The sequence below is a fragment of the Alnus glutinosa genome, chromosome 5 (genome assembly GCF_958979055.1).
Source record: "Alnus glutinosa chromosome 5, dhAlnGlut1.1, whole genome shotgun sequence".
NCBI lineage: Eukaryota > Viridiplantae > Streptophyta > Magnoliopsida > Fagales > Betulaceae > Alnus > Alnus glutinosa.
Genome location: NC_084890.1, coordinates 3,332,823 through 3,357,878, shown reverse-complemented (window position 1 = coordinate 3,357,878; position 25,056 = coordinate 3,332,823). Strand labels below are relative to the sequence as shown.

General features: G+C 36.7%; 2 protein-coding genes across 3 annotated transcripts; one reads left to right on the top strand and one right to left on the bottom strand.

The window, feature by feature from the left end:
* Positions 1 to 10,613: 10,613 nt before the first annotated feature.
* Positions 10,614 to 13,653, bottom strand: LOC133867877 (cysteine-rich receptor-like protein kinase 10). The gene is made up of 7 exons (XM_062304645.1): positions 12,756 to 13,653; positions 12,560 to 12,676; positions 12,274 to 12,473; positions 11,954 to 12,164; positions 11,602 to 11,839; positions 11,361 to 11,511; positions 10,614 to 11,080 (listed from the first exon to the last, which is right to left on the bottom strand). Exons 1-7 carry the CDS (start codon positions 13,549 to 13,551, stop codon positions 10,784 to 10,786), a joined length of 2,010 nt encoding a protein of 669 aa, XP_062160629.1. The 5' UTR covers positions 13,552 to 13,653; the 3' UTR covers positions 10,614 to 10,783.
* Positions 13,654 to 14,078: 425 nt separating this feature from the next.
* Positions 14,079 to 19,332, top strand: LOC133868560 (probable UDP-3-O-acylglucosamine N-acyltransferase 2, mitochondrial). 2 transcript variants are annotated; one of them, XM_062305487.1, is made up of 10 exons: positions 14,079 to 14,454; positions 15,118 to 15,325; positions 16,307 to 16,383; positions 16,866 to 16,915; positions 17,037 to 17,101; positions 17,245 to 17,296; positions 17,367 to 17,437; positions 17,568 to 17,645; positions 18,725 to 18,796; positions 18,958 to 19,332. In XM_062305487.1, the coding sequence occupies exons 1-10, from the start codon at positions 14,268 to 14,270 to the stop codon at positions 19,031 to 19,033; spliced, it is 936 nt and encodes a 311-aa protein (XP_062161471.1). In that variant the 5' UTR covers positions 14,079 to 14,267; the 3' UTR covers positions 19,034 to 19,332. The 2 variants fall into 2 exon arrangements, with proteins under 2 accessions (XP_062161471.1, XP_062161472.1); XM_062305488.1 differs by having other exon boundaries at positions 14,081 to 14,454; positions 17,568 to 17,634; positions 18,958 to 19,315.
* Positions 19,333 to 25,056: the final 5,724 nt, after the last annotated feature.

The window sequence follows — 25,056 nt, the reverse complement described above, 5'->3', positions numbered from 1 at the left end:
CGAAGGAGGCCGGAACAGCCCAATCCCGAGATGAACAGGGATGAGCGTGAGGAAGAAGATCACAACAGCAACACTAATCCTCGGAGGGAGGATGATCGCCAAGGAGATCTGAGTAGAGTTATTGCCGAGCTGGAGAGAAGGTGCACGTACATGGAGATGGAAAGAAAGGACAAAAGCAGATCCGTAATGATGGACAAGCTCCTAATGGGTACAGACTCACCCTTCACCAGACGGGTGGCAGACTATCGGCTTCCCGATAAGTTTAAGGTACCCCAAATTCTAAGTTATGCAGGAGACAGAGATCCCTTGGATCACCTAGAAAATTTCTGAGCTCATCTAGACCTTCACGGGACACCCGATGAAGTAGCATGTCGGGCCTTCCCTCTTACTCTTTCGGGGAATGCCCGAGACTGGTTCAGGAAGCTGCCCCCGAATTCTGTTGATCAGTTCAAGGAGTTGTCCAAAATATTCCTAACTGAATTTCTAGCTTTCCGAACAAGGAAGAAGCCTTCGGGATATTTGCTATCATTGCACCAACAAAGCAACGAAAGTCTCAAGGAGTTCATGGCTCGGTTTAACCGAGAGAAGGTAACGGTCGAAGATCCAACCGAGGATATGGTCTTTGCTGCCATTTATCAAGGAATTTCACTCGAGGAGCCTTTGATGAAGAAGTTGGTCCGGAAGCAACAGAGTACCTTGTAGGGCCTCATGGATAAGATAGAAGAATTCATCAATCTAAAAGAAACGTTGAAGTCTATGGCCAGTTCTAGGCCACCCCGAGAGACAGCCCCAGAAAAGAAAAGGAAATAATTCAGGAAAGCTGATGGGGAAGAGCACAGGCAGGTAAAGAAGTTCAAAGATTACAATTTTACACCTCTCAATGCCGAGATATCAGAAGTCCTTATGGAGATAAAAAGAGATCCAGCGTTCCGGGAACCACAAAAGATACCAGGTAATCCTCCTTACAGGAATGCAGGAAAATATTGTGATTTTCATAAACAAGCAGGTCATTACACCGAGGGGTGCGTAACCCTAAGGTTGTTAATAGAAGAATTCATAAAGAATGGCAAGCTGGTTCGGTTCTTGGGAGAAAAACGGAACCAGCAAGGAAATAACAGGCCTCGGAATCATCAGATCTATCAGCCTCGAGATCAGCAGCCACGGGATTACTATCCTCGAGACCGTCCTCGACTAGGCGAGAGGCATCAAGAGAATGATCCCCGAGATGACATAGAAAGAAGAGAAGACCGAGGAAGCAGAAGCCCTAGGCATAGAGAGCCGAGGCAACAACAGTATCTGCCCGTGATCCAATAAAAAGGACTCTCGGGAATTTCAGGCTTGCTTTTATTTTTTAGCATTTATATTTGCAAAGAACTAGACTTTTATTTTTAATTCAGACTAGACAGAAAATTCCCCAGATTTTGGGAATAAGTATTTTCAGAATAAATGAATAAAGCTGACTTAAGTATCGGAGTGTTCCCGGTCTAGGGATCGGGAACCCGTTAATATCGCTTATTTTGTAGGTAAAGCCTCTCGGATCAGTCCTAACCGAGAGCAAGAAGCTAAGCCTCTCGGATCAGTCCTAGCCGAGTGCAAGAAGAAACTCTCGGATCAGTCCTAGCCAAGAGTCTCGGATCAGTCCTAGTCGAGTACAAGAAGAAAACTCTCGGATCAGTCTTAGCCGAGAGTCTCGGATCAGTCCTAGCCGAGTGCAAGAAGAAATCTCTCGGATCAGTCCTAGCCGAGAGTCTCGGATCAGTCCTAGCCGAGTGCAAGAAGAAAACTCTCGGATCAGTCCTAGCCGAGAGTCTCGGATCAGTCCTAGCCGAGTGCAAGAAGAAACTCTCGGATCAGTCCTAGCCGAGAGTCTCGGATCAGTCCTAGCCGAGTACAAGAAGAAACTCTCGGATCAGTCCTAGCCGAGAGTCTCGGATCAGTCCTAGCCGAGTACAAGAAGAAAACTCTCGGATCAGTCCTAGCCGAGCACAAGAAGAAAACTCTCGGATCAGTCCTAGCCGAGTACAAGAAGAAACTTCTCGGATCAGTCCTAGCCGAGAGCAAGAAGAAACTTCTCGGACCAGTCCTAGCCGAGAAGGAGCCTCTCGGATCAGTCTTAGCCGAGAGCAAGAAAAAACTTCTCGGATCAGTCCTAGCCGAGAGCAAGAAGAAACTTCTCGGATCAATCCTAGCCGAGAGCAAGAAAAAACTTCTCAGATCAGTCCTAGCCGAGAGCAAGAAGAAAAACTCTCAGATCAGTCATAGCCAAGAGTCTCGGATTAGTCCTTGCCGAGAGCAACAAGAAAGCATTCTCAGATCAATCATTGCCGAGAGAGAGAAATAAAGAGAGCCAGGGGGGTCGGATTTAACCCTCGGGTTTTGAAGGTTTTTCAAGAGACAGGGAAAAAACCCTAAGGAAAAACAAGAAGGTAATGGTGGGTAAGATTTAACCCTCAGGTTTTGCAGGTTAGCAGGTTTTCAGAAGGAGACAAAGCTCGGGTTTCCTTAGACATGGAATTCCCATTATTCAAGCAAGCTTCGGATAAGAGAATTGGGGGTAACTGTTGGGGATAAATTCCACTCAACCCGATCCAAGGAGGAGATAGACATTTAACAACTACTTCAGATAAATCAGAGAATTAGGATAAGACTTATGGTCCAATCAAATAAGAAGAATTATCAGATCAGAAGTCTAAGAAGATATCCAATTAGAAGTTTAATAAAGGATTAAAGTCCAATTAGAACTCTGACAGTAGTTCTAGATCAACAAGGAGCAGGAGTCCTAATCCAGGTTTGACTCCACCTCTTTGCCTATAAATAGGCCCATACCTCAGGTATAAACTAAGACTCAGTTTTTATGCACAGAGCATTATTTTCTTATAGAAGCTAATTTAGGCATCGAAGAGGACCCCTGGAAGGGTCCCTTAGTTTTTGTTGTTTTGCAGAATTATTGAGGAGCGTGAAGAACATCAAAGGAACGTGCAGATTCACATCATACCGAAAACTGTACCAACAACTATATTGGGTCAAGTAGGATGAATGAATTGAAAGTCTGTATTGAGTATATATAATGTCACATAATCATAGTAAATGGACTTCATAGTAAATGGGACTTCTAATCATGCAAAGATGTTTGTCATGACTTAGAGCACTAGCAGCAGCTTCCCAACCATTTTCCCTAATTTAGGAAAAATTTAGGGAACCAAACCACTTTTTCTTTCCCTATACAAAAACACTTCACAACAGCTTCTCTTTATCTTTCCCTATATATTAAAATAATATTTTTAATTTTTTCTTTTATTTTTTTTATTCATTTATTTTCTTCTCTCTTTCTCTCCCGTCTTCTCCTTCATCTCCTCCATCCGTTCTCAAACTCTGGTTCTCCACTTCCAAGCCGTCGATTTGCTTTGCAGCTCGCTCGATCTTCAACATCGACTCTCTCTCGCGGAGCTCTTCCACCAGACGAAGCAGCTCCGTGACGTCGAGCGGGCGGGGCTGGACTTGTGCGGAGGAGCATGGGAAGTACACGCCGAATGGATGTGAGACCACCGCCTTTCTGGGGTACCTTGATCGAGCTCAGCGACGGCAACGGTAGTTTTGGAGGCGGCGTTTCCTGCTTCAAACGCACCAGCGAATTTTACAGCCCCATTGCCATTCTCACCTTCCCAGCCACCATTGGTACCAATCCCTCTCTCTTACTTTCTCGCTCTAGAAATACGCTTTTACAGTCCTGGGTTGGATATCTTGTTGGCTTGTTGCTCTGTGGATTTCTTTGTTTTCATGAGAAATGGTCATTCATTCACAACTTCTCTCGTATATCCTTGGAGAAGAGGGAGAAATTCTGTAGAAATGGTCTACAAGGGCGTGAAGGAGAAGAACAGGAAACACAGATGTACGAGGACAAGGGCGTGAAGGAGAGAGGAGAGAGACGTGTTCTTTTATTTCATTAAAAAAATGTATTGGGTAGCAACAGTGTTACCCAATGTATTGGGTAGCACTGTAGCTACCCAAGCAAGTCCATGGATAATAAGGAGACTGCTGTGACCTGTATTTTGTAACTTTTTTTCAAATTTTCCCTATTTTAGAGAACATAACCACTTATAGGGCACCTGCTACTAGTGCTCTTATGACTAGAATGATACATGACCAATTGCTATTTAATTAAATGAATTTTTTCATTGGACACTATTCTGGGTCAAGTACGATAAATGAATTGAAAGTCTTCATTAATAGGTATTTAAAAATTGTTGATTGAGTCACCACTTCTGACTCAATCAACTGGACGTGGCTTGTCCTCCAACCTGATGCATTATAGGAATATTGTGCACTTAAAAAGAAAACGATTTCACTTGTTTTCTCCGTGTTTTTTTTTTTTAGTGAAAATTGCACCGTTAGTCCCTGTGGTATGCCATAATTATTTTTCACTCCCTATGGTTTAAAAAGTTCATGAAGGATCCCTGTGATATGCAATAATTATGTTTTACTCTCTGGGTCGATTTTCCGTCTACAATTTTGACGGAATCTGTTAGCCCTACACGTCAGCGACACGTGTCGCCATCTTATTGGCGACACGTGTCCATCTTAATAAAAAAATAAAATTTATTAAAAAATAAATAAAAATACTTATTTTTTTAAAAAAAATTAAAATTCAAAAAACATTAAAAAAAAAAACAAAAAACAAAAACAAAAACAAAAATGCCCCAGGCGGTTGGGGGTGGCCCGATGGCCACCCCCTTTCCCATTTTTGTTTGTTCTTTTTTTTTTTTTTTTTTGAATTTTAATTTTTTTAAAAAAAATAGGGAAAAATATATATTAGCCCCCCAAACTACCATCCATTCTCCGGATGGCCCCCTAAACTACCAATGCTTAGATTCTGGCCCCCCAAACTACCACTTTCTGATTTTTTGGCCCCATCCGTCCATTTATGCCGTTAATTCTAAACAGAATTCCGAAAATACCCCTCCTACACTTTGAAATTCTCACGGTTAAGGGAGGAGTATTTTTGGATTTTTGGCCAATTTATATTAGAATTAACGGCATAAATAGACATGTCAGCGCCACGTGTCACCAATAAGATGACGACATGTGGCGCTAACGTGGCATTTTACGGAATCTGTTAAAAATTTAACAGAATTTGACGTCAGGGATCGATTTGTAATTATTGCATACCACAGGGATCTCTCATGAACTTTTTAAACCATAGGGAGTGAAAAATAATTATGGCATACCACATGAACCAACGGTGCAATTTTTCTTTTTCTTTATTTATTTATTTATTTTTATTATTATTTTTTTATGACCGTAGCTAAAAACATGAAATCTGTTTTCGAAAACAGGTTCAAGTTGTTCTTTGATTTCGTGTTTTAGCTGTTTTCGTTTTCATCCATTTCATGTTTCAAAACAGCTAACCAAACACACTGCTACAGTGACAAAACCGGTTTTGCTTGTTCTGGAAACAGAAACCTGTTTCCAAAACAAGCAACCAAACAGGCTCTAGCTTTCATTATTCAGTTCATGCGAAACCCCTTTGGCCTTTTTGGGTAAGAGAGTGTGAGTTGGCGTTTGTAGGAAAAAGTGACAGATATGATATAAAATAAAAGTAAAAAAATTGTATGAAAAAGTAAAAAAGTGTTGTATTGTAGTGAATTTTTTTATTTAAATAGTAATAAAAAAAATTATTAATATGATATAAAGTTTTTTTTTTAAAGGTACATCAACAAAAATTACAGCAAGAAAAAACAACAAACAAGATCTGGGCATTCCAAAATTAAAACTAAGAATGAAAGTATGCGGTGGTAATGCTTTCGAAGATGCAGGCCAAAAGATTCATGACATGGATGTTAAGAATCGGGGCTACCAGTGAAGTGGTTGGGGGTATGTTTTGAGTTACAAGGACCCAAAACACAAATACAGGGGTAAACAATAAAATAAAACAACAGGGAAACCCAAAAACAAACAAACATAAAAAGCAGTAACATAATCCAAAATACATCATCGATGGCGGCCAAACCACCGTTAGAAGTCTGTCAAAGCGGAGGAGGCTGGTGGAGAGCCGTAGCTTCACAAATGGACGTCGGCGCGTGGGACACACGCTCTAGCACATGGGGGGCACGCTCCGGCGTGGAGAGGTCCTTTGAAGAAGCCACGACCAGTGGATCGAAGCTGGAAGGCCATGGAACCTGGTGTTGTGAAGGAAAGAGTAAAAAAGCCACCTGAAGTTAGTAGATCTAACTTAAAAAAATCAAATCTAAAATACTTCAAGATACCGAAAGAACCATGGCTTAGAGCGGGAAAAAGAAGGGAGAACCAACATATTTTTAACGTCTCATTTCTGTCAAAACACGAAAAACAAAAATCAAGGTCTTGTTTGGCAAAGACAGGTACAGAACAGTGTAGTGGGGTTGTTAATTTTAAAATTAATAAAAAATAATGATGTGATATAAAGTTAAAAGAATTTGTATAGAAAAGTAAAAATATTTTGTATTTTAGTGAATTTTTTATTCGAATAGTAATAAAAAAATTTTGATGTGATATAAAAAGTAAAAAAAAATAGAAATGTTTTAACGTGAATTATTGTTAAAAAAAAATGAAAAAGTGTAGTGAATAGTGCGAAACACTATCCTATTATGTAATGCTCTTTGCCAAACCCTGCCCAAATAGTAAAAAGCTTTATCTAAGTCCACATAAGCCTTCTTTTACTTTTTAGTATGACATTGCACCAACAAGCTTTTAAAGACTACTGACAACTTTCGAAAAATGGATCATTTTTAGTTCATTTCAATGGACAGTATTCAGTTCTTTGCAATGTAAGAGTACTTTTGTTTTTTCACTTTTTTTTTTTTTTTTTTTTTTTTTTTTTAACAAAAACATCTCTACATTATTAAAAAAAAATAGACTCTAATTCATTTGAATCGGAGAGAATCCTAATACAAAAAAAATAGAGATAGAAAAAAGAAAAGGCTCATTTCACATAACACAAGGTAATGGATTCCTTCGGATTACTTTTCTTCCTCTATGCTATTTTCTTGAGAAATGATTTTTGTATATCACTTGTATGTTTTTTGTATATCATTTTTCTAAATTAATCATTAAATTTATAGGACCCACAAAGATTTATATGTGAGTCTTACAAAATTAATAATTGATTTGAAAAATTGTTATACAAAAAATGTACAAGTGGAAAATGTCTTCATTTTCTTACTCACTACTCAAGCATAGCGCACATCCCAGACTACCATTATCATTTCTGTTTAAACGAAGGGAATTAAACTACACCGCCAATAGTACGTACCTATGAGAGAAACCTCAATCGCCTCCTCTCCTAGCTCCCTCTATTCCAACACCGAAATAGACTATGGCTTGTACAATTCCTCTTATGGCCAAAACTCTGACAAAGTATATGCAATTGGATTTTGCAGAGGAGATGTACATGTTAACCTGGATGACTGCCGTGGTTGCCTCAATATAACTACGTCTCTTCTCAAGAAGCACTGCCCCAATCAGAAGGAGACAATTGGATGGTTAGGCGATCGACTGCATTTTACGATACTCAAATCGCTCCATTTTGGACGTTAGGGAAACTAGTCAAATTTTCTATACATGGAACCAAAACAACGCGTCGTTGGCCAATTACGTGGATCAATTCAAAGATGATCTTAGGACCTTGTTGGAAAACCTACGAAGTCAAGCTGTAGCAGGTGGTTCTCTTGGTAATTAAGTTTGCAACAGGAAACGCAACGGCACCAGAATTTAAAACATTATATGCACTTGTGCAGTGGACACCTGATTTGTCTGAGCTTGATTGCAACAGTTGCTTCGTTGACGCTATTCAACGTATTCCAGGCTGTTGCGATAATAAGGAAGGTGGGAGAGTCATTGGTCCCAGCTGTAATCTCAGGTTTGAGATCTACCAGTTCTCTAACTGGACAGCAGCTGCATCACCCCCATCATCTCCGGCAACTAGCACCACCAGTATCTCCTCCTCCACCATTAACCAACACCAATACATTAACCAATGGTAACCATGCCATTATGCTTATAACACAACAAATTATGGGGTCATAAGATGCAGTTGTTCACACTTGAACAATTGGGCTATCTTTTCCACTCACTAGAATCTGAATGAGATATGATCTTATGTTAATGTATTTGTTTAATTACTCCAAATGCTTTAAAGTTATTCACCTAACCATAGTAGTACATGGACTTTTAATCAAAGATGTTTGTCATGACTTATGACTAGAATGACACATGACCAATTGCTATTTAATGAAATGAATTTTCTCATTGGACACTATTTTGGGTCAAGTACGATAAATGAATTGAAAGTCTTTAGTATTGATGTATTTATAATGTCACCTACCCATAGTATATGGACTTTAAGATGTTTGTCATGACTTATGACTAGAATGACATATGACCAAGTGCTATTTAATGAAGGTGAATAAAGTCATTAGAATTGACCGAGTGCTATTTAAGTGTGATGTGATCTTGGCATTTTCAATTAAGAATAATGATTCAATGTCATCCACATATACAACTTTTCACTACCTTGCCTATGTGGCAAGATGGTCCCCTACTACTTTTTGAGTTTTTTTTTTATTTTTTAAAAATAAATTAAAGTGAGGGACCACCTTGCCACATAAATAAAGTGGTGAAAAGTTGTATATTTAGGTGGTAGTGAATCATTACTCTTTAATTAAATATTTCGAGATTTTATGTCATAACGAATTTAAACGATTGGATTCTCCTTTAAATAATTATTGGAATGAATATTCTAAATACTCATATTTCATTTTACCTTTATATATTATTTTGAGATTTTTTAATAAAGACGGAGTACAATGGTACATTATAGCGTAGTAGTATGGAAGACGAATGTATAGCATTATTCCGAATTATATTATATAACTCCACATAAAGGATAGGTGCTGCCCAAAGCATGCAAGTGAGCTCACACCTGTCTTTTTTTTTTTTTGAACAAATCGAATCATTCTTCATAAATCATCAAATAGTGATCCAATAATTAGGATCTAGGGACAATCTGTTCCCTAAGAACAACATCAGAAATACAACTGAGAATCTCTTCCAACCACACACGATCTAAACAAAAGCCAGAAGCCTCCTTTGCGAGGCCGTGTGCTGCATAATTTAATTCTCTAGGAGCATAAACAAAATGGATAGATTGGAAAAAGTGAAGCTCTCTCTTAATAGCCTCTACAAAATGCCCAAGTCGGGAAAGATAAGGAGGGTTAGAGTTTATTTCTTTGACGACGTTCAAAGCATCCCCTTCCATAATGACATCCCGAAACCCAGCTTCTTTGCATAACACAACTGCCTCCAGTGCTGCACACATCTCAGCAGTATCCGGCGTAAAAGATTGCCTCCTATATAAACATTTGGCCCCCACAACTTTCCCTGCACAGTCCCGAGCCATAATTGTAACGACCCACCCCCAATGACACAATATTGTCCGCTTTTGGCTCCCCATACCAGACTTCCCAGGAGGTCACCCATCCTGGGATTGCTCTCGCAGCGGCTCGCTTAACTGCGGAGTTCTGATAGGTTCATTGCCATCACGGCTTTAAAACGCGTTGTGTCATATAGGGTGCATTTATACATATAAGCACATCCTCATTCCCAGGCGATGTGGGACGTCACAATCACCCCCTCTTGGGACCCAGCGTCCTCGCTGGCGACCCTCATGGGATCACCCCATTCTTGGCATCCCAGCGAGTGCCCGCCGGCAACCCTCTTGGGCTTGTGCACGCTCCCACCATCTCAGGCTGGGCAATAGCTCTGATACCATTTGTAACGACCCACCCCCAATGACACAATATTGTCCGCTTTTGGCTCCCCATACCAGATTTCCCAAGAGGTCACCCATCCTGGGATTGCTCTCGCAGCGGCTCGCTTAACTGCGGAGTTCTGATAGGTTCATTGCCATCACGGCTTTAAAACGCGTTGTGTCATATAGGGTGCATTTATACATATAAGCACATCCTCATTCCCAGGCGATGTGGGACGTCACAATAATCCCAATACCAATACAACCCAATGAATTATTGATAGATGCATCCCAATTAATTTTAATAGAACCAGGAAAAGGGGGTTGCCAACCTTTGGGAGAATCCTTTACCTCTACTTCTGTTTCCCTAGACGGTAAAGATGAAATACTAGCTTGAAAATCATCAAGGCCAGCCTTAGCTTGTTGCACCACAGTAGAGGGATGCATCCATTTCGTATCAAAAACAATTCTGTTTCTTCTGAACCAAATTCTCTGAAACAAAAAAGCCATCAGCACCAAGTCTTCATTGCACAGCCTATCAGAGAAATATCTAAACAGTTGATGAAAGGATGTTCCAATGAAACTGCTCTTCTGGAAAATCCGTTGACCGCACCCCCAAATATCTTGTGCAGCTGGGCAACTCCAAAGGGCGTGGAGAACGTCTTCGTCTTCTATTAGGCAGCAGGGGCATGTTTTTGTGGGAATCTTTATTGAAAATTAAAATCTAAGGCGTGTTTTTTAAGTTAATTAATGATTACTAAACTTGACAATTAAATAGGAAGTAGGAATACAATAGTTTTTTTCCTTGGAATTCAAGGTGAACACAAACTTTGAAATCGTTTTCTTTGACCAAATTAAATATTACATATATGTGCAAATAACTTATATTATAGAGGTCAAATACAAGCAAATACAAATTTCAATAATCTATTGTTGTACTGCACACAAAAGAAAATAAGGCATCACCGAAGTTTCAAATCCGCTTATTGGTACGTTCCATCACCGAGGCCCAATATTGGAAATCGATAAGCCATTGACAGAGTCATGAGGACCTATTTCATAGTGATCAGTGAATCTCCCCATAGAAAAGGCAGCTCGTTGAGGCTGGCAAAGAGTTACCGTTTCATTTTTCAACATTACTACCACAGATGACATGGTTGGTCTATCATTTGCATCTTCTTGAACACACAACAATCCAATATGAATGTATCTTAGAAATTCATCTCGACAGCAGGAGTCAATCAATAAAGGATCCATCAACTCCAGCGCCTTCCCTTCATTCCATAATTGCCATGCCTGCACCATTATTTAATGTCTTTAGCCAATTTTTTACTTCAGTAATATATAGTGCCGACAATTTTTTATAAAATTTGTAAACTCAAGATGATCCAAACACAAAATTAACGGATTAGGTTTGAAGGGTCTAACTTGTTTAATTGAATAAGTTAGATAATGTTTGATTTATAAACTCTGATACCCACACCTCGATACAACCCGCGAACACAAATTATCACCCCTTACCCAATATCAATTGTAGAAATATAGAGTAGATCGACTTTAGCCAAAAAATTCTTACATATGCTTGGAGGCTTGGAGCAGGGTTTGACCGATGGAAGCCGGTATTTCTTTTCCCAGTTATGATCTCAAGCAAGAGTACTCCAAAGCCAAAAACATCAGACTTAATGGAATATAATCCTTCCATAGCATACTCTGGGGCCATGTATCCACTATTTAAAGCATATTAAAACAAAAATAAAAAGAAGTTAACACATACACAATTAAATAACTAAAGGCAAACTAATCTTACATATACTTACTATGTTCCAACTATTTTAGCAGTATTTGTTTCACCTTCGCTTCCTGTAAAGATCCTTGCCATTCCAAAGTCTGAGATCTTAGGATTCATGTCGTAGTCCAACAATACATTGCTAGGTTTTAGGTCTCTATGAATGATTCTAAGTCGAGAATCCTCGTGAAGATAAAGAATTCCCCTTGCAATTCCACTTATTATATTAAGTCGTTTGGTCCAATTGAGTTGTGCACGTCTCCTTGGATCTAGCCATTAAAAGTTGAAAGTAGTTCAATTCATTGTTCTATGTCTGAATGTTTACAAAGTTGATTCGAGTGGCCACTAAAACAACATAAAGAGTGGGGAAGAAATTAACAAACCAAAGAGAAAGACATCCAGGCTGCTGTTGGGCATGAATTCATAAACAAGAAGCTTTTCTTCTTGTTCGGTGCAAAACCCCAGTAGCCTGACTAGATTTTTGTGTCGAAGCTTCATTATGAGTAGAACCTCATTTGTGAATTCCTCCGAACCCTGCTCCGAACAGTAAGAGAGCCTCTTAATTGCTACTTCCTTTCCATCATTGAGTATACCCTGTAAAAGTTCATATGATTTTCCTGACTAACATAAGAAAGGCGAATTAAGACTTTTTCGTGTTCTAGACTGAATTAGAAAATAGGAATAGCCTATTTTCCGTTGTCACCTTGAAAACTGGGCCAAAACCACCTTGCCCAAGCTTATTTGAATCAGAGAAGTTGTTGGTAGCTGCTAGTATAGATGCCAAATCAATACGGGGGGATTTTTGAGCGTTCGGATCATGTCTTCCTTGAAAATTGGTGTGATGGAAGTTTGAGATATAATGATCACAAATATTTGCTTGTTGACTAACAATTTCTCTCTTACCTGAACCGAAAAGAATGGTAGCTAGTCTCAACAGTGAAAACAGAAGTACAAAATTGTAAAGCAAACTTACTGACAGGCGTCTTTACATTTTTTAGCCTTTTTCCTCGTCACAAGGCAAAAGATAAATGAACCCAGTAGTACAATCGCCAAGCATGCTGATACAACTGCAAGAATTACCATTATCCATGTTTTCCCTCCACTGCCTGCATTTGAAAGCAATCATTGAATACTATAATACAAGAAATTTGTGTTAGAGAGTAGTGTTGTTGACAAAATACTTACTTTCCCCTTGCGCATTAGTTGAACTGGGAGCTTCAGTTGCGTTATAAAAGTTATATAGCTCATACCTCAAGTAGCAACTACGACTAGGAAGTCTTGCACCAACAGAGAAATAGCAGCAAGTTAAAACATCTGTTATGGCGCTCTGAAGGCATGAATTACACCGATCAGCGGATGAGTCTCTGGTGCACTGCACTAGAGCATATATTGTCTTATCTTGAAAGGGTACTTCCCCAGTAGCATACAAGTTAGCTGAAAGATTGAAAGCTGCCCTCTTAGTTAGACTAGTCAACGTCTCCTTTACAACAGATTTGAACTGTTCTGGTTCCGAAATGTTCTGCTTGTTGTCCAGGTTAAGAACGTTTCCTGTGACATTCAATTGGCCAAAGAAATTTTTGTTGGAGAAGCGCAACTGGCATACCTCCTCCCAGACAACTGCTTCTGTTGTGTTTGGACAGAGGTTCAAAATGTCTTGTGTAGCGGTTGTTATGCATTTCAGGCAGATTTCACTTGTAACATAGTCAAGGCACATGTAAAGACTATAAACTTCATCTGGGTAATTTCCCTTGGAGGTATTATAGAATTTGGAAACAGAAGCATTCGAGGATAAAGCATAGAGGACATCATGGAGATTGTCCTGAAATAATGTCATATTACCTGCATAGTTACTGGTGTTTGAACAAATTTTATACGGAGGGTCGGCATAGGCCAGATTGCAGAGGAGGGGGAGGAAAACATAAAGCAGAAATGCCATAAACGGTTGAGTAAGTACTTTTGGAACAATATGGGAATGAATCATATTTACTTTCTGAGGGCTTGTATAGTACTATGATAATGGCCAAATCTATCAATATGGTAGCTGAAGGAGTTTCTGTTTCTGCTCTACCTTAGTCTATGAGAGAAAAAACCATTCTTGGAGTCTTTTAATAATTCAATCAAAAGGGTAATTTCTTCGAACAGATCTAAGGCCAAAATCAAGTCAACTACGTTGGTCTAAGATTCAACTTTTGTAAAAAATAATTATTGACTTTTGGAATGTTGGGACCACAATTCTATCCAAAATAGGGGACTTGTATATTGGCTTATTCTACTGTATTTGTATGATGTAGCTTCTGGGATGTGATATGGCAGTCAAAGGAAAGTTTTCTATTATTAAAAGATTGGTAGGACCTGTAGAGTTTCGAGGAAGGTGCTTGGGATTGACCTCAGAATAGGATATGGGCTTCTGATTCGAGCCCATAAATATATCACAAAGGCTGATCAAGCTTCACGACCCAGGCCCGGTACAAGCCCATCTAATAGATTATTATCCGTGTGACCATAATGCCCTTATCACCGATGTCGGAATAACAGGATTACGGGAGTGCCTCTTTGTCCTAAAGCGAGCTATACAGCTTCAGAATCAGACACTCTGTGGCACTTTCATTGCCATTTGCCAAGCCGAAACTGTTTTTCAAATCCTTGGAAAGCCTAACATATTAGCTATTGTTCTCTGTCTCTCTCTCTCCCTCGGCCATGGCAATCACAGCGAGAAAATTAGCCAACTTGGGCTCCTCCACTTCACTTTCTTACCTCATGTCTAAGAAGCACAAGGCGTATATACAAGGCCATCGTGATTTATCTCCGGGGATTGGTAGTAGTCTTCGGGATTTCTCCGTGGGCGCTGGCCAAACTGGGTCTAGTGCTTCCTTTGATACGTCTGGTGGGTCATGTGAACTAATGGAGGTTGAAGTTCTTTGTAGTAGTACTGTTTGTGAAAATGCCGGTGAAAGTAGACCCAGTTACAGAACAGTTCATGGCATTCAATACCATGTTATACATGCGTGATAAGCGTTTGCATTGATAGAATCATAGAACTTAGAATGTAGAGGTAATTTTGTATAACTTTTTGTACTGGGAGAAAATAAAGGTGAAAAACTTGGGGAAAAGTGAGCTTAGAATTGTACGAAAACATTGAGCACGTAGTCTAATATTGCTGTGTGCATGGTACTAATCGGCATGCTATACAATTAGTATTAGATGGTAGGTACTGCCCACCCACATTTATACTGTTGTGTTAGAAACCTCCCCAGTAAATGTAAATGTATGTAATGAAATAATTAGCTTGAGGTGTATTTATGAATGATGATAGTTTTTACTAAATTTCATTAGACATGTGAAGATTTTGATGCATTTCCAACATGAGTCGTGAAGCTGATTTGCGTTTGTATTATTTCAGTTGGTTGTTAACTGTCCATTTAGAATCTTAGATGTCTTTTTGGGCTTAGCATTTTTTTTTTAAAGCATGAGCTATTTAAGTTCATATTGTTTCACTTCAATCATGCATTAACTGGCATTTGCCACCTGCCTTGAATTTCAAGATTAGAGGATGGTGCTGGACTAAGCCCCATAGAATTTCAGAGATGGCATAATGGAGGTGGGATTTTCCACAAGTCAGCTTCCATTGACCCAACAGCGCTCATAGAGACCGGTGCTGTAGTTCATCCAAAATCCGTTGTTGGTGCATATGTTCATATTGGATCAGGAACTGTTGTTGGACCTTCTGTGCTAATCGGCCAATTGACAAAAATAGGGTGAAATTTCTTTCCTTCACAGCAATAGCAATATTCACAACTATGTAGAGTGTTATTGTTTCAACTTAATGTTACAGTGCTCTATTATATCTGGTTATTTCTGTATGCAGTTCCACTAAAGCCTTTTTGCAATAATATGTTTAGTCCAGAAACATTCCTTGAATAATATATTACATAGGAATGCACTTGGGACTAACAGAGAAAAAGGTTCTGACCAGTAATTCCGTCGCCTCTTTTCTTGTGCTTAATTAAATGGATTATGTTTGTTCATTAAGGCTAAGTTCCTTAACAGCAATGCCATTTTGAATATTATGAAAAGTTCCTGTACGTGGGGCGTCATTTTCAATAAATATTTCTAGCAAAACATTTTAACATGTTTAATTCTTTATATTGCGCTCTGGAAATATTAAGCAACATACTACTTGTACTTTTTTCTTTTTTCTTCTTCAAGTTCTTTTTTGTCATTTATTCATTTTTTGGCATAAAATATTGGAAAATAAATCTAGAATTGGTCTTACACATGTACAAATTGAAGATGTTGCAAATTAACCAATTGATGTGATTATGCTGGAACTAGGATTTTTTTCGGTCTCTCTCCTTTTTCTTTTTCCCTTGCTTACAAGATAAAACTTTTTCTAATAAGTGACATTTTGCCTGGCCATAGACTGCCCAGGTGTAGTCTATCTAGGATTCACCAATTGAAAGCTCATGGAATTGTGACAGAATAATTTGTTTTGTATTGGGAATGAATGGTGACTGTTTATTGATGGTTGACTGGTAGCTTATGTATTAGGCTTGTTATTGGCAATCTTGAGCGCCTGATCATTGTTATTCATCACTTTTTGGGTGTGTGTATGTGTGAATGCAAGAGCATACAGACCTGTGGGATTGTGGCATGCATACATCCATACAGGTTAATGTTCATATACCATTTTACAGTTATACTAATATGATTTTGCCAAATCTACTGTATTTTGCCAGGTACAATGTTGCACTCAGTAATTGCGCTATCGGTAATTCATGTTTAATCCACAGTGGAGTTTGCATTGGTCAAGATGGTAAGGCTTGATAATGATGAGCCTGATTTGTTTATTGCAAGTGACAAGTGTAAGGGTACTTGCATAAATAGGATTTTATTGTTTATTAGCTGATACTTGTCTCCTTGCTTATTACGGATACTGATACAGATCAAGTTAGTTACTTTTAATACATGGGTTTCATATTTATCAATGTAGCCTGATACATGTTGTTACTGATACACATTGTAGTCTACATATTAAATTTTTATTTGTTCTGTTAGTTGCTGGTCTGTTAATCAGCTCTTACTGCATATGCTCCTAGATTTTACACCTTAATCTTCAGTGTTAATATGGGCTTTGAACTTTCAACATACCAATATTTTTTTCCTTCACTTTCCACTCCCTTCAGCATAGGTGTTACTTATTGTGGTAATTGAATACTATTTGCAACCGAAAATGTGGTTTTTACAATAAATCTGTTGGTGTGTTCTGATATTAGTTGCCACATTGTTTACATACAGGGTTTGGGTTTTTCGTGGATGAGAAAGGGAACATGTTGAAGAAACCTCAAGTTGGTGATGTTATAGTTTTTGACTCAAAGTCAACTTTATGTTGTCTTCTTTGGCATCATTGTTTTGTTTTGGATCAGCAATAGACTACCCTAAATTAGATATCTTGATTTTTTTCCTCAGTTGCTGAATGCTATGATTGGGAACCATGTGGAGATTGGTGCAAATACATGCATTGACAGGGGGAGGTGAGACGTGTAATAGTTTTTGCACATCTTTATAAGTTTTTGTTTTTTTTTTTTTTCACTGTATTTTCATATTTTCTAAATCAGTTTGCACTTGAAGCTGTCCAAGCGGGAGTGTTAATTATACCATCTTTTTATTTATGCAGTTGGAGAGATACAGTTATTGGGGATCATTCAAAGATAGATAATTTAGTTCAGGTTGGGTTTTTCTTTCTTGATTGGTAGTCAAATTATTCTAAACTTGTGATCAGTCTGGTTGGCTTTGCAGATTGGTCATAATGTAGTTATTGGGAGAAGTTGCATGCTTTGTGGACAAGTTGGGATTGCAGGTTCAGTGACGTATGTTACTTCTGAACAGTTTTTTTCAATTCTTTATTTTTCTTATGAAGTTTAGATTCAACTTTATCCAACTTTCCCTTTATAAGTACTTGGTGAAGAGTTACAACTTTGCCTTGTATGTTCTTTTCAGGATAGGAGACTATGTAACTTTGGGGGGAAGGGTAGCAGTTCGGGATCATGTTTCCATTGTGTCAAAGGTATTAATTTGGTAATAACAAGAAGGCTGTCCTGTTATAGTGTAATTTAGCCATCTCTTGTGAGAGAGCTTTATAGACTATTTTCACTTCTGATTTCATTGGAAAGCCCAACAATCTTGTATTTACTTTTCTTTACTCTGCTTTTGTGTTGGAACTGTCAGTTTGAATTGCCGTCTCTTTTGCATGGCTTTTTTTGCTTCAAGAGATCGTTTGTGGTATAATTAGCAGCATGATGCACCATTGGAACAAGGTTTTGTTAATTGATTTCGTATGTTGCATAAAGATTTGTGTTTCTCCATAGAGAATTTAGCTTTTGAGGCATTATTTAAAATCTTGTTGGCCAACTAAAGACATTAATTAAATATGCGATGATTGCTTGATTATGGAGAAAGAGAAGTAATTTTATTTTATTTTATTTGTTTTATTTTATTTTATTTTTTGTATGAGGCAGATGTAGATTGCCATGGAGCATGAAATCTTTAATTTTTAGCTTCAAATTTATTGATTTTTTATTCAATATATTTTGCTTTCTTTTTCATGTTTTTCCTCTATGATGTCAGTTTAATCTTTCATCATAGAGTTTTAGAGATATTACTTGGCATTATATACTTTCTGTTTATTATCAGAAGGTTTAAAATCGCCGCATAAACTTCTTTTCTTTTCCAATCTTAAAGCATGGTTCTGATCAGGCTTGAGAAATTAGGATATGGCTTAGGTGCTGTAAAAAAAATTTTACAGCACCTATGCTGTAGTTAATCTAAAGGTTTGGATTTGATTTTAAAGGGTTTGAAATCAAATCCAAACCCTTAGATTAACTACAACATAGGTGTTGTAAAAATTTTTAAGGAGGTCTACTTAATTTCTTACTCTCTTTTCTGCACTTGTCTGAAGCGAATTCATGTAACCATGAAATTTTCATTTTTTGCCTGTGCATGCATGCTTGAATGTTTGCATGTGCATGCTTATACTATTTGTTCATATAGAATGCACATGGCTTCGATCACACATATGTAGGATTACCATGCTTCTATCGACTGTAGGATAAGAATACTCGGTTGAGAACAAGATATCTAATCACAAGGAGTTGCAGGTCCGGCTTGCTGCTACTAGCTGTGTCACCAAGGATATCAAAGAACCTGGGGATTATGGTGGCTTTCCTGCTGTAAGGATTGCATTTGTGTTCTTTATTTACATTCTAATTAATAGTTTCCACAAATGGATGATTGAGTTTGTCAGCCAAACTTGTTGGTGCTGGCTGATTGTTGTAAATTTGGACCTACTATAACATGGGATATATTGTACATTTCTTTTGGTGCTTTACAGGTTCCAATTCACGAGTGGCGCAGACAAGTTGCTACCCAATTTCGGACTTCAAAGAAAAGGGTTTGATATATTTTAGGATTTGTTCTAGATTTGGCTTTGGTGTAGTAGATTTGTGGTGTAGTAGATTTGTGGCGAAGTTTCTTCTGCAGTATCTAATTTGCTGGGGGTTTCTACCATATATCAGCGTATCAGCATATTAAGTATTGACCAAAACTTTTCATGGAGTCGCTGTGTTGGATAATTTTATGTCCAACTTGAATGACTTTTATTTTCCTTCAAATATTACTTGATGGATGAATCAAAAAGGAAAAAAGACTGGTATTATGATAGGATCTACGAAAGGGGTATGGAATGTAGAGATGGAAAAAGGGAATTATGATAGATAAATGTTCCATTTAAGGTAGGAATCCCTGTACAATGCTGGCTTAAAAAATGAAAAGGTGAAACAAATTGTATCAAGCAGCCTCTCTAGACTCTATATATATAAAATCCCATGCACAATCATGTTCCATGAACAATTCCTCGAATTAAACTTGCAACTTCCCAACATGTCAGATCTCGAAAATCCCTTCGAATCTGAATTTCCTATTCTTCTTGAAACCCCTGAAGAAGCTAAACTTTCTTTGTGTTTATGGTTTCTCCAAGTTGTAATCGTGAATGGATTTTCCTCGGTGGTAATATGGCTAATTCTAACTCCAAAGAGTCCCATTTACGTCATCACCGATGCCTATATTCCGACCTTAGATGGCCGGAATTCTTCTACATCACTTCATCACGCCCGAAACACCTCTTCTATTCTCTTGAACCTCCAATTTTCTCAAACCCGAAAAAGAAGATGGGCATCTACTACAACAATATCAACGTAACATTATATTACAGGGATGCTGTCATTGCTTCCAATCACTCCCTGCCGGGTTTCTACCAAGTCTACAACAACACGACACTATATCTAGTACTGCTTGTGACTGCTGATCACCGACAGTTACGGAAACAGCGGAAAGTAGTTACAAATGAGACACCATGGTTGAGGGTTTGCTTGAAAAATGTTGTCAAATATAATATATTCAGTCACACGACAAAGCATCACCGGATATATAAAGAAGCTCGTGTGCCAGTTGGTTCAGACGGGAAGATTTCAGGAGAGAAGAATATAAAGCTGCCACCGAACAAGTTAAGGAGTAATGCTTGAGAATGATCACTTTTTCGGAATTCATTCGGAAAAAGTGATGTTGGATGGCAAAAAGGATTTGATTACGATTAATCAATTTTTAGATAGAGAATATTTCTATGTTGGCCTAATAAAGAACATATATGAAAAATATATTATATTCTAACAATTAGTTTGAATGTTAACAGTTTGTAAGTTTGTAAGTCCAAATTCTCTCGACGAAGGTTAAGGTTTGTTTTGGGGTACTCAAACTTGATTTTCTTTTGTTTTTTACCTTGTTGTAGTACAATTTGTCCTTGTATGTTCTCTACTTTGTTTAGCCGGGTTGGCATCTCTGCAAGCAGAGAGCCAGCCTAGCTTCAATCAAAACAACCTGGCCTGTGAGATGTGAAATTACCAAAATACTTCTGGTTATAACTGATTGGCTCCTTTCTAGTTGAAAATCAACTGGAGAAGATCCTATTGTGTGACGTTCATATCAACAAAGCCAATCACACTTCCTATATAGTCACACCCTTAACATGTATTTCTTGGTATGTCTTAACTCATGTGAGCTTTCATAAATAGCGTTTTGGGCTCCTTTTGTTTCGTTGTAAATCTTTTCTCCCTTTTATGCACTGTTTGGTACGATCAAAAATCTTGATCAAACCGAGAAATATTTTCTATTTGTCGGACCCTAATCCGTGGGTATGGTTGGAGGATTAATATGATGGGAATCATAGTCGATCAGGGCAGCAGCTGATTTGCATTCTCATCTTTATTTTTATCTTATTATGTTTAGCTTAGTATTATCATATCCTGTAGTTGAGTAGTGATATCATTATTATCAGTAGAAGTAGTATCGTTATCGTGATGGTAGTCCGTTAGGTTTCTATTAATTTTCTAATAGATAAGGGTGATGGCATAGTTGTCATCGTGGAATATTTGTTTGAATAGTAGTAAAAATGATTGATGTGAGATAAAGTATAAAAAAGTTTAGAATTGTTTTATAAAAAGGTGAAAAAATTTTGTTTTGTAATAAATTTTTTTTATTTAGATAATAATAAAAAATTATTAGTGTGATATAAAAAGTGAAAATATATATATATATATATATATAAAATAAAATAGAGGGAAAGTGAGAGTTGTTTGCCAAACAATCCCATTGGATTCCCATTTTGACAAGTCCATGTAAGAGCACTAGTAGAGATATTCAATCATTTCTTTTAATGCTCCGTTTATTTCGACGTAAAATGATTTTTGTTGTAAAATATTTTCGACGAAATCATTTTCAAAAAAATTGATTTTCTCGAAAATATTTTTCGGCATTTGACTCGCACGAAAAAATTACAAAAGACGAAAATAAAATTCTGCTGATTGTTGCCGGAATCAAGCAACGTCCAGTTGCCGTTGCCGGATTCCGGCCATTTTGGCCAGAGCCAGTCGAATAAATGGCTGGATCCGTCTGGATCCTAGCCATTTTGGCCAAATCTGGTCAGAGATGATCGTATCTCGTCAGATCCTGTAGGCTTCTTACCATGGCTAGATTCCTGCCGGAATCTGGTCCACGGGCTCATGCGGCGGTGACCTGATGTCCCCAGATTCTGGTGCCAACAGGTTCCCGGTGGTCGGATGTTGTCGGATTCCAACGCCTGCTAGATTTCGACGATCGACTATTGCCGGATTCTAACAATCGGATATCAAACGTACGTGCATTTTACGGTGTTTTCCCTTACCAAATACCGTAAAATGTCAAAATTATTTTTTATAAATTATTTTACGCAAAAACAAAAGAAGCATAAATTACTTTTCGCCTCCTTATACAAGCTAACAAAAATTTTATCTGATTATCTATACGTAATACAATAACAAAAACACAGCCACTTTAATATTTGATTATCAAATTGAAAAGAAAAAAGAAAAATAAAAAAAATAAAAGCAAGAGAATCGCGGGTTGCTAGTGCTACGTACGTACATACCTTCTTGGGGAAGGCAAAACGAAAAAACAAAAGCAGGCTCAATTCTGGGACTTAATGGGATGCCTAAAGTAGTAAAGTCTAAAGAGCTTAAAGACGAAAAAAATAAAAAAATATAAAAAAATAAAAATAAAAATAAAAAAAAAAAAAAAAAAAAAAAAAAAAAAAATTAGCTTCTCTATCTCCCCCACATTTGTTTCCACGTACTTCTTACTTTTAAAGGAAAAGTTTGTTTATAATTTCATATATTCCTTCTATCATTTTTTTAAAAAATATTTAAATTATAAAAAGTGTCAATTTAAGGTGTTCATCTTTTAGTTTTTTTTTTTTTTTTTTCAATTTTTTCGTTAAATTCTATTAAAATTCTCAAAATACACCTGTGTTTATTTTTTTTAAAAAAAAAATTATAAAATTTTTCTAAGATCCAGGCATATTCTGTTAAATTTTGACTAATACCTAAATCATAACAAAATTTTAAGATTTTTTTTCCCAAAAAAATGAGGGGTGTTTTGAAAATTTTGACAAAATTTAAAAGAAAATTCTAACGAACAATTGAAATTGAAAAAAAATTAAAATATGAATACCATAAATTGATACTTTTTAAAATTTAAGTATTTTTCTTCAAAAATAATGAAAAATCATAAATTATAAGTGAAATTGTTCATACTTTTAATTTAGAGAAAAGAATGGTCACCCAATTCTCTAGGTGAAAATCCATTTAAGCAACAGCTAAGCGAGGTGCTCATTATATTAGCTTTTTGCAACAATTCTGAAAAAGCCCTATTTCATTTTACCAAAAAGCTTTCTATTATTGACTCTATAATTAAGATCATCACATTCTTATCTAATTTTTTTTTTTTTAAAAAAAAAAAGGCCCAGTCCCACAGGGCCCCAACATATGAATCTTTATTCTTTAAATCGAAGCTTAGCTCATGCAAAATAAATAAATAAAAGAAAAAATGAAAAAAAAAATTGTCTTTACATGCTTCATACACACATATCACAACCAGTGCTCAATAATTTTATATAATCCAGACAAATTTTTAACCTTGTAAGCAAATTCACAAACTGAGAGAGAAGACATTAATTGGGTGTGTTTGGTAAAAGATTTTATAGTGAGGTTTTTTTTTTTTTTTTTTTTTTTTTTTTTTTTTTTTAATAAAAATAAGAAGTGATTGATGTAATATAAAGTAAAAAATAAGTTTTGACTTATTTGTAATGAAAAATGAAAAAAAATTGTTAAAAAATGATTGATGTGATATAAAAAGTGAAATGTTTTGAAGTTGATTTTTTTAGAAAAATAAAAAATGAAAGTCATTGCCGAACAAGCCCTTATACTTGATTTACGACCGGTTTGCATAGTTGAATATAAACGAGTCAAAAATTTTAGTGGATTCTGAATATATAGTTCTAATTAAGGGACCTCAAATCTCCATTATTATATTAATAAAACATGTTGCTGATACGAAGGTTTGCATAATTGGAGTCATTAATTTTAACTTTATATATACTTTATAAATCCATAAGTCTGTAGTTTAACTTTAAGTCATTAATTTTTTAACTTTATAACTTTTAGCACTTTCTTTGTTCTCTTTTTTTCTTTTCCTTTTTCTTTTTTTGGCAAGTAAAAATATTTATTTTCAAACAAAAAATCATCAAAATGACACCTTTAGGATGGATGGATGCATGCATGTCAACATAGGGTTAGTTTCAACAAGCAGATATATATAGTTTTAAGCTAATTAAGTAATTAAACTAACTTAGAGCCTCCTACTTTATTTGAAAGTTCCTTTTGCCGACGCACTAGGGCTATATGGGACAATCCCTGCTTTGTTAATCCAACAAACCCCCCACTTAATTAGTGGCTTAATGGAACCACTTACGACCACTTTAAACCGTCCTTCAAGACTCTTTTTTAAAGGTCGCATTTTTAATAATTTACTCTCTGGATTATTATTTTGGACAACAAATGTAAGAAAATCTTATGCGACTCATTTGTCCGAGTAAAAAGATCGTTAGCTTGCTGGTGCAAAAAAACTCTATAAAGACTCTCATGCCCGTTCAATGTCCGAAGAGCAACTAAGAGCTCGTTTGACAAATCATTTTCACTTTTCTTTCTTTTTCTTTTCACTTTTCTCAAAAACATCAAATCAAAAACATTATAATTTTTTTTATACTTTTTCTATCAAATTAATAATTTTTTATTACGATTCAAATAAAAAAATTAATTACAAAACAAATTTTTTTTCACTTTTCTATAAAATATTTTTAAATTTTATATCACATGAATCACTTTTTACTACCCTTTAAACAAATATTCAACATCACAATTCCTTACCAAATTGTTTGGCGATTATTTTCCTTCTCTACATCAATAGATTGACATGTGAAGGGTTGGGCTGCATGGTGTTTGGTCTGTCATCAGTACTTTAAACCGTTTAGGTTCGCAGCCTAATTTAAAGGTAGCGGCACAGTTTGCTAACCATTTTTTTGAGAAAGAATTTTGTTACATAGTAATAAAATGCGATTGATATGATATAAAAAGTGAAAAAAGAAAATTAAAATATTTTGATATTAACTATTTTTTTGAAAGAAAAAAGAAAAAAAAAAAAGAAGAAAAAGTAATGCTCTGTTTGTTTGGGCATAAAGTATTTTCTATATTTTTTTTGTGTTTGATGCAACTGAAAATGGTGGTCAACGAAAATCATTTTCAGTTTAACCGTAAAAGTTTTTTTAATTTTTAAAAAATGATTTACGGTTTTATAAACCGTAAATCATTTTTTGGATTTTAACTCTTCATTCTTGTAGGCACGTTTGTGGGAATCCATCACCGTCGGGCATTAGAGTTTGTTGGTAGCCCGAATTGACCACCAAAGGTCCCCGAATTTTGGCATCCAATTGCAGGATTCTGATGCCAGCAACTGTCATCGGATTTCTGCAAAACAGGCCAGAATCTGGCACGGCCTTCATCGCCGA

Excerpts from the sequence above, each read along its gene's own strand:
- LOC133868560 (XM_062305487.1), top strand. The coding sequence starts at position 14,268 with ATGGCAATCACAGCGAGAAAATTAGCCAACTTGGGCTCCTCCACTTCA. Across the intron at positions 16,916-17,036 it reads ACATGTTGAAGAAACCTCAA|TTGCTGAATGCTATGATTGG; the intron begins GTTGGTGATGTT and ends TTTTTTCCTCAG. Across the intron at positions 17,102-17,244 it reads ACATGCATTGACAGGGGGAG|TTGGAGAGATACAGTTATTG; the intron begins GTGAGACGTGTA and ends TTATTTATGCAG.
- LOC133867877 (XM_062304645.1), bottom strand. The coding sequence starts at position 13,551 with ATGATTCATTCCCATATTGTTCCAAAAGTACTTACTCAACCGTTTATG. Across the intron at positions 11,840-11,953 it reads CCTGGATGTCTTTCTCTTTG|ATCCAAGGAGACGTGCACAA; the intron begins GTTTGTTAATTT and ends TTTAATGGCTAG. Across the intron at positions 11,081-11,360 it reads CTCCAAGCCTCCAAGCATAT|GCATGGCAATTATGGAATGA; the intron begins GTAAGAATTTTT and ends ATAATGGTGCAG.